The 17,213-nt window shown below is 41.9% G+C and overlaps 1 protein-coding gene across 2 annotated transcripts in view; it reads right to left on the bottom strand.

The window, feature by feature from the left end:
* Positions 1-16,301, bottom strand: part of tsc22d2 (TSC22 domain family 2) — a 36,282-nt gene extending 19,981 nt beyond the window's left edge. Inside the window, exon 1 of one of the 2 annotated variants that reach the window (XM_056378489.1) lies at positions 14,004-16,301. In XM_056378489.1, coding sequence (XP_056234464.1) covers positions 14,004-15,616 — 1,613 coding nt within the window. In that variant the 5' untranslated portion in view covers positions 15,617-16,301. The remainder of the gene's footprint in view (positions 1-14,003) is intronic. The other variant, XM_056378490.1, reaches the window with a different exon arrangement.
* Positions 16,302-17,213: the final 912 nt, after the last annotated feature.

The following is a 17,213-nucleotide window of genomic DNA, read 5'->3' as shown; positions in this document are numbered from 1 at the left end:
GATATACTTAATTCTGTACTTTTATGGAGTGTAGTTTTTACTTCATTTGAAAAACATGTCTTTGCGGTTAAAGACATTATGAGTTCCTACAAAAAAAATGGGTTGGGCAAGATTCTTGAAGCAAAGTCACACAATACTGTCAGATGAGAGAGACTGTTCCCTGGTCTCATGATGTGTGCTTGACAAGGGATTTAGCAGCCAGCACTTCTGTCAATAAAGAAGCTCTGTATCTCACATGACGGATCTGTCAACTCAAACAGACAGAACTGCAGACGAGTTACAAGTTAAAGGAAAAGCCTGTCTTAATGAGTGGAGAAACATAACGAATGCAGATGCTTTCAAACAGAGCATGAGGGTTGATAAACAGTTTGAGTGTGACCACGATGTAAATCCTATGCTTGTCCCCAGATCTCAAATCAGCTGAACACCTATGGGAGATTTTAGACCAGCGTGTTAGTCAGTATTCCTCACTAAACACCAATTGAGTAAATACCTTTTAGAATAATGGTGTTCAACCCTGCAGTAGAGTCTAAGACTTGCAAAGTTTTTGCCAAAGAAGCTGTTCTGGAGGACTGTGCTGGCCCAAGACACTTTATATTGAAGTTTTCCTTTAATTTGTCACTCATCTGTATTTGCAGTATCCAAGTTTTAGGACCTTACATGCTTTGATGAGTGATGAGAGTCTTCTTTGAACAAAAAAAGGTCAATCAAATACTGTATGTGATATAATTACAATTACATAACCATAATGGTTTGATGGTGTTCCAACTCCCCGCTGTGGCACAGGAACTTATAAAAAAACAAGTATGCCCATAAAAATTCCTGTGCTCTGACAGGTTAAGAATCATGGCACAACATACACAGGATGAAGAATAGTCTCAAGTGGGATTCTGTCTGTAAACCCCATCCTTAAGCTGCCTCAGAAAAGGCTGCTGCATGGGCCTGAATGAACACATACTCCCTCAGGTCACTTGAGGAAAGCTGCTGCTTTCAATAGAAAGCACAAAAATTGAATTCCCTTCCTGCAAAATAAAAAACAAGATGGCCTCAGTCCATACAGTCAACAAACATAAGGACCATTCTGACACTGGGTTTTGAACTGCAGGTTGTTTTCCTGAAGCTGTCCCTTTGATGTTTATGCATGCACACAGAACTGAGCAGCCTTTATCCATACACAGATTTAGTTTCATGTCATGCATACAAAACTCTCGCCCTGTTCATATAGCACAAGACTGTTTTTTGGCTGAGGCCTGACACAGAGGGAGGCTGAATAAACTGGATGGTGGGGTGGGATGTGATGTGACCAGAGGAGTTCCTCTCATAATGCAGTGATTAGGAGATGCCGTGGGAGAGAGAGGAAAAGGCTCCATGGCAAACAGGGATGTGACCCTCTGCATGGGGCCAAGCCTGAAGCCACACCAGGGTCAGGCTAGTCCCAGCTGTGCAGCTAACCGACGCTGACAACACAACCCCACCCACTCTCCTATGGGAGGATACAGCCAATAGGAATGAGAATAAGGTCTGGGGTATTTGTGACTCAAGTTTAGAAAAACCTCAGTAGGTAAGATCACAACTCGAGCATTAGTGATGTTAAATGCAAACTGCAACACATCAGCGAAAAACTGGCAAATATGTAAAGTCAGTGAAAGATGAGTGAAAATATGTCACACTGATATGAGCATTCTGGTAAGCAGAGGGTGCTAATTTCTGCTCAGGTTACACATAATTGTTACCATGAGTACAGATGAGTCAGTATAATTCAGGATCTGGGTTGGCTCATTCAGCTAGGAGGGAGCACATCGTATCAGCCTGGAGCTACAAAGCCACCCTATCTGCTCAATTTCACTTAGCAGGGCTCAAGTTCATTGACTCAGTCAGTTAAATAAAGTGTAGAATTGGTTCCTGAAGCGTGACACTGGCCCAGTGAACTCTGCCATATTGGTCTTCAGGTCTGTTTCTGTCTCAGCTTGTCGGCTGCTCTGTAACAACACTGGCCTGTCACTCTCCAGTGACTTTGTCTGAGGACAAGCGGTAGGGCCAGGCAACTGAGGAGCACAGATCTGAAAAGAAGTACAAAGGATGTATACAGTGGGACAGGAAGCATGACAACCGGTCATGACAATTCTTGATGAAGAAAAAAAGCTGGTCACAAAATGTTCTGAATGTCGTTAATAATAATGTTTTTAAGTCTTAATAGTTTACTTATGGTCTGGGCGCATAGCCAAAGCTTCAGATGAAAAACACTGTTTTATTTATTCTAGTTGAACTTTTGAATAAACTAATTTTGTTGACCTGCAACTGTAACAGAGTAAACAGCCATTTGGTAAACACTAAACAAGTTACAGTACATGACATATGTTTTTTATTATTTTTTATTTTATGACTGGCCTGACTGGGAGAATGGGCAGGTTTCTTAGTAACTTTTGGCAGTGCAGGTGTTCTCCTTTTATACTTTTTATCCAAACTACCTAACATTACCATGCACTCCTTCAATTTATTATGCATGGTCCCATAAGGAGTTTTCCCGTCTAACCATTCAAGTGTTATTGCAACTGTTCAGTACCATACTCTGGCTTTGATGCAAAGTCCCCTCAGCTGTTGTATTGCTGGTCGCCTGGGCATTCATATCTCCATGCAGACGAAGCACTAGCAGATTCCTGTGACAAATCACAACCGACTCCTTTTACATACCGTACAGTGGGTGTGTCTTGTGGGCATTACATTGGCTGCCCTAAGGTAAACTTTCCTCAATCTAAAGGTTTCTCTAGTACAGAGAGCATAGTGCTAAGGTTCCTGTTACAGGTCTTTGTATAGAATAAAAGGAATCATGCTGAGAGAGGCTGATACTAAATGTAGTACAAAGCTATCATAGTTCGCATTGTAAGGTATTGTATACCTTTCTAGATATAATCCTTAATAGTGTCTGTAAAATAGATATGATTCTACTGTAAATGTTTTTCTTATATCAATGATCTAGGCCTTAGAACCCTGTGACACCTTTGGCAAATGAAAAAGAAAAAAGGAAAATAAATGAATTGTACCTTGTGACATAACACTTGCAATAGGTCACCGCTGCGACTTGGCAAAACGAAACCAAAGTTTGCTAACTTTGGTCAAGGTACTAGTGCTGTAGCTCTGTTAAACTGCAACATTTTAAGTCACAGCAACAAACATCAGCTTTCAGTACAAACGTGAGGTCAAGAAGTGTCCTGTATCTACTTGTAGGTTTATCTGTGATTCACACAAGCGGACTATGGAAAGTTCCAGCACCTCAAAACTGTACTAAAGTTATTCTGTGGAGTTTCTGAGCAGATCCCCTGATGCTGACTGTCGAGAGCTATCCAAACAAATATAACACCAGACCTATGTTTTAGTGTCTCTGGTGACCTAACACCCATGAAACGAACTTTTCAGGGACACTGTCACACTGTCAAATGTATTTGTTGCAATCCTAGTTCAGTGATAAAATGCCAATGCACTGCCCTTCCTGATTTCAGCTGCTGTCCGTCAGCTGAGGTTAACTCACTGACAGCACAGGAAGTGGCAGCAGCATATTTTCCGTTGTTTGGTATGGAGTTTTTTTGGCTGACCTCATTCTGATGGTGGCAAAGTGGCAGACAGACAGAGCATTGCACAGCAGCACAAGAAAAAAGCAGCAGTACTAAATGTATAAATCAAATGATGATTGCTAGACCTTTAAGTGCAGTACTCCACTGAACATGTGTTGTTACTTTTAACCCATGTTCATGTTTCACAGCTCTAAGGTAGATGAGAAGGAGGGTGAAATGTTGTAACATGTTAAACTTAGAGGCTGACTCAGATGAAGAATACAGAGGCATGATAGTGTGAAAGTTCAGCATGAACCAGTTATCACATCTCACCATGCTGCTGACCAGGAGGTTCAACAGGGGTTGTGTTGGTTAAATACTTCTCAAATGCTTTGAGACTAAAAAAAGACAAACAACGGTACAGCAACAAAGATGATAGGAGGCATGTGATTATCACAGTGAGAGTTTGGGTTTTTACACGCATCAGCATTTTTTAATGATGAAATCAAGTGAAAAGAGTCTGATTCACTACAGCATGACACAATAATTTCAACAAAGTGTTATGAAAATAATTACTTCATAAGGGGCACATTGACACACACACACACACACACACACACACGCACACCTAAACATAATCACATAATTACAGGAAGTTTTGTGTTGGTAGCGAGGAGATAAACGCTATCATCTGGATGGTCTCACTGGGAGAAAAAAATAGGACAAGTTTAGGCATCTATGAAAAAACCACTCTGATTCAGCGATAAACCAAGGTACCATCTGTTCAACACTGTCGCTTCAAATGAGTGAATAAACCGTTATCAGTCTACCCAGTCACAATGACTCACGTCCGTTTCCTTGCAGAAGCCTGCTCATTGTAAGACACTGGAGGAGGTGAGGTGGGGGGGCAGAAAGTGGTTCAATGCTTACGAGAGGTGACACATGAGACGAAGTTGACTTGAGAAAAAGGAGAGGAAGAAGACAACAGAGGAAGCGTTTGACAGAATATGAAAGCGGACATCAAAGCAAAGCAGGAAACTGAGGTTCTTACAAAACCTTCGCCTTTCTCAGCTGAAGACAGAAAAAAAGATTGTACCCTGAAACAATTGCATTGCCTGCATGGATGTTAGATTCAGCTTGCAGAACAGATATGACCTTAGTTGGCCTTCAGAGCAGTTTGTGCTCATGTTCACTTGAAAAAAACACTCAAGAGTGAATCCACTGCTGAACCTACACAACTTGACAAGACTGATTCATTTAGTGGGGGTATAACTATAAGAACATAGGTCTTCATCGTCATCGTTTAATCGCCCTATGGTCATCTGAAGACATCACCTTGGGTTTTAGGAGGCTGCGATAGAAATTTGTAATATTAACGAGTAAACAAACTAATAGATAATCTATTCGCCAAGAAAATACTTAAGATGAATCAACAATGAAAATTATCACCAGTTGCCCATTTTACTTCATAGACCAATATGTTGACTATTTTCTGCTCCATCAGGCATTGGCTGTCACATGAAATGCTTGAATATTTTGTCAAGATGCTAGTATACAAAATCTTTTAGCTTTACAAGCAAAAACCAGGGCAATGACCTGTTGCCTCGGGGGACAAGGTTACATATCGTGGTAAGAGAGAATTTTAAATTCATGACTGACAAGTTTATTTTCAACCATAAAATGTCCTGATTGGTACAAAATTTTGCATCCTTGTCAAATATGTTTACTTACGTTATGTGTTTATGTTAAAAATTAATATTTGTAGGTATTTTGTTACCATATAGCAAATATAAAACATTAATATGAGCCTCAAAAACATATCACTTAGGCTCAATCCAATACACTTGGCTCATCAGTTGAGAAAGGTCTTCAACCGACAAATGTGGCATCCATAAATTCAAAACTTTAAAAACCAAATTCAAGGACTATTCTTTAGTCGTGATTGAGGAATCTTAAACTTTAATATTCTCTCTGCCAAAACAGGCCAGGCCAAACCAGCTTCAAATTAGCATTTTGTCTTAGCAGTGATTTGTTTCACTGTGTGTGGACTCTTGTTTCCACAGACAGACTTTCACCCCTTTCAGAAGAAGACTTGAAGGGTCTGGAGGAAAACAACACAGGCAGTGATTGGCTATTGAAAAGGAGATTAAAAAAAAAAAAAAAAAAGCTTCCTGACCCTGGAGACGCAGAGAAGAGGCCAAACATGAGCACCCTCTAAAATCTCTCCTTCAACTCTCTCAGCCAATCCTATACTGTCACACACACAGACAGACAGACACACACACACAGACAGACACACACAGGACTAAAGAACAGATGAACAGTCACAGGCACCAGTGAACCAGATCAGTCGACGACACCCATTGAAAGCAGGCGAGCACACAGAGAGAGGATGGATGACTCAAATGCAGCTGCCTGCCATGTTTTCCACACATCCTCATTACTCACTATTCAGACATCTTGGGCTCTGGGAGGCCCTAAGCACTGAAACCTCGTTGTTCAGCCCTTGCTTCCCACTCTGGGAGAATGAATGACTGCAATACATAGCTTCACATTTTCTACAGCAACTAGTTAGCTTTTTTAGAGCTGAAGACATTTATATCCCACAGACATCCAGTCAAATCTTCGACTCCATGCCTAAAGACGATCTGTGGTCGACTTTAAAAGCTCTCCTCAACAGAAAGTCATTGTCCTAGAACTGCTGAATCACCTAACCACTGCATTAACCCCAACTGATTTGCATTTTCTTTCTTCTCCCCTTTTCCTATCGTGCTTTACTTGCTCTGAAATATCTTCTTTTTTTTTTTCACCCCTGCACTTTGAAATTTGTTACTGCTTATCATTAATGCATTATCATTAGAACAAATCAGGGAGACAACAGGAACAAGAAACTCTGGTATGTGGCTAGTTGTGCATGGTAGCTGTCTGGAAATTGTACCATCTGACACTTGCAAAGAAATGGTCCCATTTATAGACTCTAAACTTTTCTCTCTTTCACTTCCCAGTTTTGTCTATGCATATCTAACTTTACTGTAAACCAACAGGGTGAAACACAACAAAATCGGAAACGCATGAGATGACCTCTGAGGAAACTCCGAGGCACCAAAGTTGTCCAGTGGGTGAATGGCTTTTCACTTCCCATTGCTGAAATACATACAAGATGTAAAATTGCCCCGAGTCCTTGAACAGATCACCCACCATGGTGTGTACTATTCTGCAGTTTTAGGTCAGCAGAAACAGCAGTAACCATATGTCAATGTCACAAAAAGCTGCACAGTGAGCTGGTAAGATGAAGAGCTGCTGGCTACAGGTGCTGAGTTTAGGTGAACTTCATCAAGTAATAAGATGTAAGTAATGTGCTGTTTTGTAGTACGTAAACAACTTGCATTGCTGTTATTCTTGTTGCACACTCAGTCTGCAGCTAACGATTATTTTCATTATGGATTCATTTGCAGAATGTTTTATCTACAAAATGTCAGATAATAATTCATTACGCCCATTGGAAGATCCTCGACACCAAGATGGCATCTTTCTTGATTGCTTGTGTTTTGTTTTTTTCTGGCCAACAATCCAAAACCCAAAGATACTCACGTGAAACAGCGAACAGTAGCAAATTCTTACACTTGAGAAGCTGGAACAAGGAAACATTTTGCATATTTGCTTGAAAGATTACTTAAACAATTAATTAATTATATAAATAGTTAATAGTGATAAGAATTTTCTGCAAGTCCACTAAATGATTTATCTACTTATCGTTGCAGCTCTACACAGGTTGGTATAACTAAGGCAGACTTTGACTATGGCTTATATCAAACTAACAGACAGATGTCTGTATTTCACCTACTGCACAAAGCTGTCTAGTTCTTGACTTTCTGTGAATTCTGGGTAATTGAAGATTTTTTTTCAAATTACAAAACATAGTTGACCGAGCAACCATGTTTTGTGCAATTAATGGAGCAAGTGTGTACAATACGGACACTCTAACTTTGCATATTTATGGTTAATATGTTCTCAAAAGTTGATCGATCACTGACAAATTGTCAACATCCATCCCAGAAGTTACGACACATACACTGGATTATTACACAATCCCTCAGCCCAACATGGCCCTGTTCTCCACATAGGAAATACAGAGAGGTAACAAGGACTTGTCAACAGGTGTTCTCCTTGGTTAGGGTGCATACTTAACATACTGAAACCATTCGAAAGAGGGGTCTAACCTGTTCTTTTCTGAGACCATTCTGAAAAAGACAACAAACACAAACAGTTTGCACACACTGTCCTCATTCCTAGAACAGCCTGCAACACACTCTGCGGCTGATTCAATGGCCTTGCTTCCAGCACAAACTGAGTTAGTTATGGTACGCCGCCAGCAGCGTGGTTGTTTACTTGCTTTGGCAGGTCCACTCTAATTGGAAGTGATCCCCTGACCACATCTTGCTGAGATAACAGGGTGGGTCCTGCTATGCTAACTTGTTCAACCACTTTGCCTCACACCACTGGCCCCTTTAGATCTTACATTTTAGAAAAAAATATAACAAACTTTACATGTTTTAAAATCAAACACAATTCACTGTACCATGGCAAAATGAGAGAATTGTTTGCTCTGCTTCACAAAAGGATTATTATCTTTGGAAGCAGGACCAAATTAGATGAAATCCTTAATGAGCACTATGACAGAAGTTCAAGGAGACATCATTAAAAGGCAACTATTGCCAGTTACTATGCTTGTTAAAATTGTTGATGATTGCTCAACACCAAGACTTCCACACTAATTTAAAAGTAAAAAAGTATGAAATGAGGCTTCTGGTGAAAGGTACAGCCCCCTTTGGAAGCAGAGACAGAGAGTTTGTTAACAGGTCAGTTAGGGATAGAGCCAAAAAAAAAAAAAAAAAAAAGTGACAGAGCAGCCACATTAGAGGGAGACAGGAGGCAGGCCGGTCACCCATCCCAAAAACAGAGCGAGGGCAGACCCATCCGCTCAGGCTGCAGCCCGGGGCGTCCGACAACCACTGCCATTCAGGGCTCCTGGAATGTGTCCCCTGGAAGTTCAGGCAGGTCAGCTATCTGTGGAAAATAAGCTGCGGCCTTGTTTCCAGGCACCGTGGCAACCAAACTACAACCCCGAACACACACACACGCCCCATCCCAAACCTGACTCTTCATCCCACCCTGTCCTCACTCACTCCCCCTTTGTGTTAAACTGTCAAACTGCCAAGAGGTAAAATGGAGGGAGGTGCCACCGTACAAGTACTGAACATGCTCGCATTTAGGCTTTCAGTGTCCCCATGTAGATCTGTGGAACAACTGGGAAGAAGTTAATTCTCTCCTAACCTCTATGGAGAGCTTATTAAAAACCTAATATATTTCTATCCAAACAATGCCATGTGTTGGTGGCTGTTGAAAAGTACCAGTTAACAACAAAGACCTTTGACAATACGCTGTAATTTTCAATGCCATGAGCAACCATGGGGGAAACACTCTAATTCCTTCACCATGATTCAACACTAAATTACATTGAGAGTAAAACTGCTTCTCACATGCTCCAAGTAAGTCAAAATAAATAAAAACGATAAAATGATGAGAAAATGGTACATATACATACACCCTGAGCAGGTCGTAACCACTTATACACTGTATAAAATGTGTTATTAACTTAAAAGATTTTACTTTTTAACAAAAGTTTTGACATTCTGCTTACCTCTGAGGAAAATAGATAAGAGAGCCAGCAAAAAAAAACAAAATAAGAAGATGAGGAGAAAGTATAAATAACAATTAACCCTTAAATGAATTTAACATAATACACTGTCTACATTCATCTTGAATTTAAGGCTGGATAATGAAGGCAATAACAAATGGCTCTATATTAATCACTTAAGTCTCTAATTACATTGTCAATGTAATGTCAATGCATCTTGCTGCTCTACTCAGAATGCAGATATTTGCTGCAGAAAAGGAGTTTTACTTAGAGCAAAATACACAGAAAGATTAATCTTTATACCTCAGAGCCATCCACTTTTGACCGAGTGACAGGTATAACAATATTTTCACAACATAGTCAGCTGAGAACCATTAAGAGCTAATCATTAAGATACCTGCTTAGCTCCTACTAAACTCCCAAATCAATCCTGTGTTAACATACATTAGCTGGCAGCTGCTTTAAAGACTGCCGGCGGTAGCAGCAGCAAAGATATACATTTTCCCACATTATAACCAGCATTGATTGAAGAGATTTCCCGACTGCCATACAGGCTGCACTCACCACAGCTGAAGGTGGACGACTCACATTTTCCATCAAGTTGAACTCATACACACTTTGCAGATAACCTTTCATAAAGCTTCCAATCAGATTATAACCTTATGTGACATTTAGTGTGTATGAGGAGAAATTAATCTTGTGTGTATCTGAGTTTCCACAAATTGCTCAGTGACATCATGTCGGCTATCAGACAAGTTGAGGAGGTTTGGCAGCTGGTTTACTTTTCTTTTGTTGGGCCAAGTTCATCGGCTTGTTTGCTGATATGAGTGGCAGTCTTTTAATCAGGAGGAAACAAACTAAAGTTTACAAAAACCATGCTTGCAACTAGATTGCGCCAGGTTCAAATCCCCATACTGACTGGCAATAACCTTCACTCAGCCACTTGTATTTCACACTTGCCAGTCACCTGCTACAACACCAACACAACAGACCATGTCAAAAGTACACAAAAACTGTAATTAATCTGTCACCAAATGACATTTTGCAGGCTTCTTCTGGGAAGAACCAACATATTTAGCCCTGGAAAAATGTCAAACAGTTTTTCAGTAAGACTGAGCCACTGAGACTGCCACAAGAAAAATAACAACCAACAGTGTCAGGCTGTTTTGCAAAGTTTAGAGGAGTGTGTCGGAGAAACCAGCAGAGGAAGAGCCAAATGAAAGCAAGAATGTGTCAGTAAAAGGTATATGGTATGGTAGCAAAAAGGGGAATCTTACCACCAATATCACAATTTATGACAAAAGGGCTTTTACTTCTGAAGTGCACCTTTGCCAGACCTCATGACTGGACTTGTGAATGGAGCTTCGAGTGACTTGTGCTGATATCAAAAGAGCAGCATGACTCAATATACACAGATGAATACATAACATATCCCTCCTGTGACCCATGACCTAAATCTTTCCTGCAAAAAGCTTAGGTATTTGGGATGAACACAGATACCTAAGCTCTATTCACATTATCAATCAGAATAATCCATTTGATTTCAAGGAGTTATTGTGCTCCCTTGTTTTTAAAATGAAATAATAAACTGTAAATTGTGTAACAGAACTTACTTCAGACTGCATCTTCTATGAACTTAAGCTACCATCGTTTTTCTGCTGGAGAAAAATGTAATCAATTATGGATTAATAATTAACATTCCTAATTGAGAGAGTACAGTACAAGAGTCTTGTGGTCTGTCCTGGGAGGAGTAACTGAGTTAAAGGCCAAGTGCTCTTACTGAAGGAAACCAATTTGTCCCAGGGGCAGCTTCATCACTTTATTTGGCAGAGATGCAACCTACTGAGTGGGGACGCTAACCATCCCAAGCTGAGGGGAAATCATTCTCATCTCACAACTCCACCCCCACAATGCTTTGTTCCACTTTTGTGATGCACTCTAATTCAAAACAGAACCAAACAATGAAACTTGGAACAGATTCCTCTACAAGGCTGATCTCGTGCACAGAACAATGCACCTCTGACAAGAGGAGAAAGTTTGGAAATCTGTGTCCCGTTATACTGGGGTGTGTTCCTTGAAATATGTCTTTTTTGGTCCTCCCTGAGATTAACAAGAGAGTTATGAGTTAACAAGGTATTTTAATTACATCTGATTGTAGTTAAAATTATGCCTCTGGATGCCAACTTGCCTTTGGGCCTCACTCAGCAAACTGCACAAGTTTTGAGGTTAACCAAAATTCAACGTGTGTGCATATATGTGCACAAATGAAGCAAGCAGGGTCCATGTAGAACGATTTGTGAAAAGCAACAGTAGCGACAGGAATACATGTGCTAGCAGCCACAAAGGGGATTTAAGTCGGTATTTGTTGTATTGCATGTGGTCCACTAGGATTGAAAAAATGTGAATCATTTGCGCTGAGATTTGTTACATATTCTCTGGTATAAAATGTAACAGGTGTGGTGCATATTGAACATAAGAAAAACATCTTTAGTGAAAACAGTCACATTCTACATGAAATCTTTCATCGTGCGTTTTGAATTATAATCTAAATAACTATCAAAAAGTATGTGAAAACTGAACAAAAGGTCAACACTTTGTTTGTATGACTGTGATAGTGTTATATGCCCGAGTCAAAGCGTCATGGATAAAAAGTTTTTAAATTGCCACTATTGCTGAAATTACATTAAACTTCCAAACTGCCTATCTAGAGAAGTCTGCAGCATTTGATACTTATTGTCTAAAAGCAGGTGTATTACAAGCCTTTAGATGGTTATTATATCATATCCCATAACAATCCGGAGATTAACTGAAATTGTGCGTAATATATTATCCTAATCCACAGGATTAGAAGAAGCAGTGACCCCTAATGGTTGTGTTGAATATGCTTCAGCTCTGTCCCAATAAATTGTGGTTTGTCTGGACTTCAGTTCAGTTCAGTCAGATGTGATTTTATTTACTCAACATTTTATCATAGGAGCCCTATGTGGTTAAGTGAGACCCCATTTTAATTTTTTTTTCAAATTATGACAAGTGGGCAATTTTAAGTAAAGTCAATCTACAGTCTCATGGGAACATGAGGAAATGTGAGAAAAGAACAAAAGGAGCTTAAACCCCTAACAGGTCAGCAACAAGTCAACACTTAGTTAAGATGATGTGTCAACATGGACACGCCTGACGAGGACTTGAGTCTGACAGCTAGAGCAGTAAGCAGCCATCATCCTGCTGATTCAGTCTGTCCAAGTCATCGCTACCACAGACAGAGGTTTACGTGCCTGCTATCATTGCCACAGGTGTGTCTGTGTGCCGTCTGTCTGTCCCCTCCACCTCCCTGACATGTTCTGTCCTGTCCTGCTGCCAACATCACCATAGCTACTCAGCCAGCCACTGATGTCACCCCTCTTTTCTCTCTGTCTCTCTCTCTCACAAACACACACACACACACACACACACACACACACAAATGACGAGGAAGCGGTCACAAGCTGTTTTTCTCATGAAATCAGGGACAACACACACAGTTTCTGCGCTCTGCACATTATCAACCCATGGGTGATGCTGCTATGATTAAGTCTCTTGGTAAACAATGATTAGCTTCAGGAATATCTGGACTGTGGATGATAAAAATCAAGCCACAACCTCCTAAAAACACACACACACCTCCTCCTCTGGCCGTACCATTCATAATAAGCACTGAAGAACAGAACAGAGCACACAGATAAACACTGAGGCCTACATAAATACAGGACAGACTATGCGCGTGTGTGTGTGTGTGTGTGTGTGTGTGTGTGTGTGGACTCTACACTAGGTCATTCTTGGCTCAGACATCATCTCTCAAGCTCTCCTCTGCTTGCGTGGAATGGCAAAGAGTGGCAACACTACAGCTCAAGCTGTGTGAGGGCCATCAGACAGACCCCCAAAATAGCTACAGTGTGTACATTAGAGGAGTACTGTGAGAGTACTGTAGGAACATGAAGAGCCAGTATTTACAAGATTTAAAGTTGGGAGGCTGGGATCACTGCCCAGGGCAAGTATGCTAACCATCTCTCCTAGACAGACAGGAGAATAAAAACCAGCCGCCTACGTTTTGGGAGTTATTCCCTTCTCAACTACAAAACACAGCTACTGCGTGTGTTGTAACTTATCCAAGTGCTTGTTAACGCCCCCTAAACCAAACAAAAAGTCTGAATGGTTAAATGGAGGCTTGAGGGAGGGGGCTGTGGATGTCTAAAGAAGCAAGTTACCATCCAGCATTTTGTGGGTTGCCTATTAATGACAAAGACAGAAAATTCCTTCTGTCTGTGCCAGTTTTCATTGGCTCACTACCCCTCTAATCCCTCCTTCCTCCAAATCTACAACTTTACAGTTACAAATAGAACTGAGAAAAATGTGTGTTTTGTTTTATTGTTCTTTAAGTACAAGCAAACCCTTCGAGTTAGAGCGCGTTTAATTTTGGTACTGGTGAAGGGAGAGGCGTTCTCCACAGTGTAGAGTATGACCACACTGCTGTAGAATGCCACAAGAATGTTTAATATGCGGGAAGAGTTCCAGATACACACATACTAACTCCGACAATCTATCAGTTCTACACCAGGTATATACCTTAGCTTTTTTTCTTCATAGATTCCGGCAAACTGATATCCACTGTAATCATAATATTGCATTGCTGATTGCCCACAGCTAAACACACATAGCAGTAAGCAATATTTAAGGGCAGTGGACTCATTTCACATAAGCCTTTCAGTATTATACCCTCTTACCTGTCCTCATCCACATCCATGGTAATATGGATGCCAAATAGATTGTTGACAGCAGGAGTGGGCAGGTTGAGGCCATCACTGATGAAAGGCTTTACACCATCTTTCCCTGGCACCACACCAGCACTGGGCTGAGGCAGGGCATCAGACTTCTGGATACCATCCTCTGCCTGGTTACTGAAGCCTGTTGTGGCTCCTCCATGGGCTCCCTGGGGGTGGACAAGTCCTCCTGTGCCAGGCGCCTGACTTGGCACACCCGGAGGGGTGTTGGTGGTACTGGGCACTGTGGCAGGCACGTTCTGAACACCGCTGTGGGAGGTTGTGTTGGTGACGGAAGGTGCGGGGGCAATGCCTATCCCTCCTGAAGGCTGAGTCTGGCTGACAGGCTGCTGTTGGCCACTTGTTGGATGGATGGAGGCAATGGCTTGTGCATTGCTCACTTGTAGCAGGAGGCCCTGGGCTGAGGCTGCCTCTCCGCCCAGCCCCTGGACTCCTGGACCAGCGGGGGTGATTAGTGGCGGGGGTACCTGGCTGCTTGGCACCACAGGGAGGGTTGTCATGGGAAGGTTCTGAGTGCTTGAGCCAAAGTGCTGCTGACGATAGTCCGGCTGGCCAGCTGAGAGGCCAGTGGGATGAGTAGAATAGGCAAACTGCTGGGGCTGCGTGGCAGGAGGCATAATGGGGGACTTCTGCATGGCACCTGGGTGCACACCATTGAGGCTGTTGGAGAGGAAGGTTTGGGGAGCAACAGGCTGCATATTGACCTGAGCCTGTTGTGGTTGCTGTGACGCTGTAGTTGTGTACCCTGTGGGCTGGAAGGCACTTGCTCCACTCCCTATCTGAGGAGCCAAGCTGTAGCCTTGCTGCTGAAGCTCTGAAGGGTGGGCATGGGCGGTGTGCCCGGCAGAGTAGCCACTATCAGCGGTGTTCTCTGAAGCATGTGCGGAAAAAGCACTACTAGTGACTACAGAGTTACTGGTGGCCCCTAGCCCACTGTCCCTGTCTATACTGTGATCAAGGGTTACAGATGGTCTTATGCTATCCACAGTCCGATTAACATTTGAATCTGAATCTCTCTCATAGAAGTCAGTGCATGTCCACCTGCCCCGTCTGAAGGGCTCTCCGGTACCATGGTCAAGTTTAATGACCCTGAAACGGGAACTACAGCTATTAACAGGAGCTGTGGGAGCCACACTGGTAGATATGGTGGCAGCAGGGACCGTATTGATGACTGTCAAGGGATGGGTGGCTGAGCTTGGAACAAAGGGTTGAGCTGTAGCTGGCACAGGCACACTTCCTCCTAAATTATGTGGGGTGACACGACCAGTGCCTAAACTTTTATAAGAGAGTCCCCCGTTGACAGGACCCGTGGTGGGCGGCTGGCCCTCCTGCGTCTCCCCAACATTGTTCAAGGTTTCCTCGGATGAACTCCTGTCACACACCCCCAGATCGGCCCGAGAAACGTCAAATATTTCCGACGACACGTCCTCTGTGCGGGACTCGTCCGGATCGTCCAGGCTCTCGGTGTCGTCGGTGATGCTGCTGGCCGCCACCTGAGCCTGCGTTACACTAGTGATCTGGAAACAACTTTTCTTCTTTGCTGGCATTTTCGACATGTTGACTATCTGCGTCAAGCCTGTCTGCTCCCAGATAAAACTAAGTGCTGGACTAATGTCTCACGAAGTAATTCACAGCTGGGGGATATGACACAGACACGTACCGTCACAGTTCATTTCCATACCGTTCCTCTTCCTCTCTCTTGTCGGAGAAAAGTGTCACAACCGAGGCCAGATACTCCGAAACTCCCGATGCGTTCCGCTGTCTCCGGTAACAGCACACTGCTGCTCTCCTCCTCCGGCCTCTCTAACACCCGGTCGGCCTTTTTGTGTCCCGGCAGCGGAGTAGCAAACAGGCCCTTGTCAAACTTCTTGCTCTGCAGCTGCCACCGGCACTTTAGTCTGAGGCGGGCCCGGTCTCTCAGCCCACTCCTCTCTCTCTGCTATATATGTGTATATCTCGCCGACTAGCTAAGTTAGCTGATGTTAGCTAGTTTTCCCTGCCTCGGTACCAGCATGTGCTGCATTATGATGTAAACAAATCCATCGGCGTTTCAAAAAGAATATATAATCGAGCAGCAGAAAGAGAAAATGTCTCAAAGTCGGTCAAGTTTTGCCTCTCAGCCGTATGGACAGCTCACTTTTGGCAGCTGCTACTAGCAGCTAGCTGACAGATAACCAGTTTACCACAGCGGCAGTAAGCTAACAGGCAGCTAACTCTCCTCCTCTACCACCCGACAAGATGGCAAGAGCGAAGTGCATGCTGGGTATGGAGGTCAAACTAGTTAAATAAATAAATGAATTAAAAAACAACCAAAAACTTTTACGTTCTACACTGTTTGAAAAACCGACAACATTTTTTAAATAGTATAATAATAATAATAATAATAATAATAATAATAATAATAATAATAATAATAATAATAATAATAATCCTACCTTTATTAAGGTTTATATATCGTGTTTATTGAATAGTTTTAGAGATGTGTCGATTTAACTGTGGTCATTCTGTAGGATGTAGTCTCTGATGCTGTTGAACTGTAGTGCATTATACAGATCTGTTATTTAGCCTGTTGGCAAAAAAAAAAAAAAAAAAAAAAAAAAACACCTGTCGGTATAATGCAATATCTCTCTATAAATTGTAAGTAAGATTAGATTGCATTATCTTTAGTAAGGTGCACCAAAACTTCTTTACTTGTTTGAGTCAATTGTACTTGCTCTTGTTTTTGATTAAATTTACCCTCCTTTTTAGGAGGTAGTCTCACTACTACTACAGAATATTAGGTTGTTTGGTAGTGTTCTTTTATTTAATATCTTGTTAGTTATGTGCTGATGCCGCTCGTAACGTAGTACGTGTGGTTTGGGGTTGTGGGAGAGCACTTGTGTGTATGTATTTGTTGTTATTATGTTGATTATTTTGTGCACCTTTATCATCGTTACTATTATACATGTGCTTGTTACTATTACTATATTTTTGTGTCTATGAACCCCCTTGAAAATGAGATGATGCATCACAAGGGTTTATCCTCAAATTAAATTTGAAATAAATAAAAGCCTGTATTGTTGAGTTTTTGGTTTGTTTTTTTTAAACGGGGCATAACCTTATTACATTTGCACTTGCAAAGGAATTTAGCCAAAATAACAATTAAACCAAACA

Source organism: Seriola aureovittata, chromosome 6 (genome assembly GCF_021018895.1).
Source record: "Seriola aureovittata isolate HTS-2021-v1 ecotype China chromosome 6, ASM2101889v1, whole genome shotgun sequence".
Lineage (NCBI taxonomy): Eukaryota > Metazoa > Chordata > Actinopteri > Carangiformes > Carangidae > Seriola > Seriola aureovittata.
Note: the sequence above shows the minus strand (reverse complement) of the source record. Positions and strands in the feature narration are given on the sequence as shown.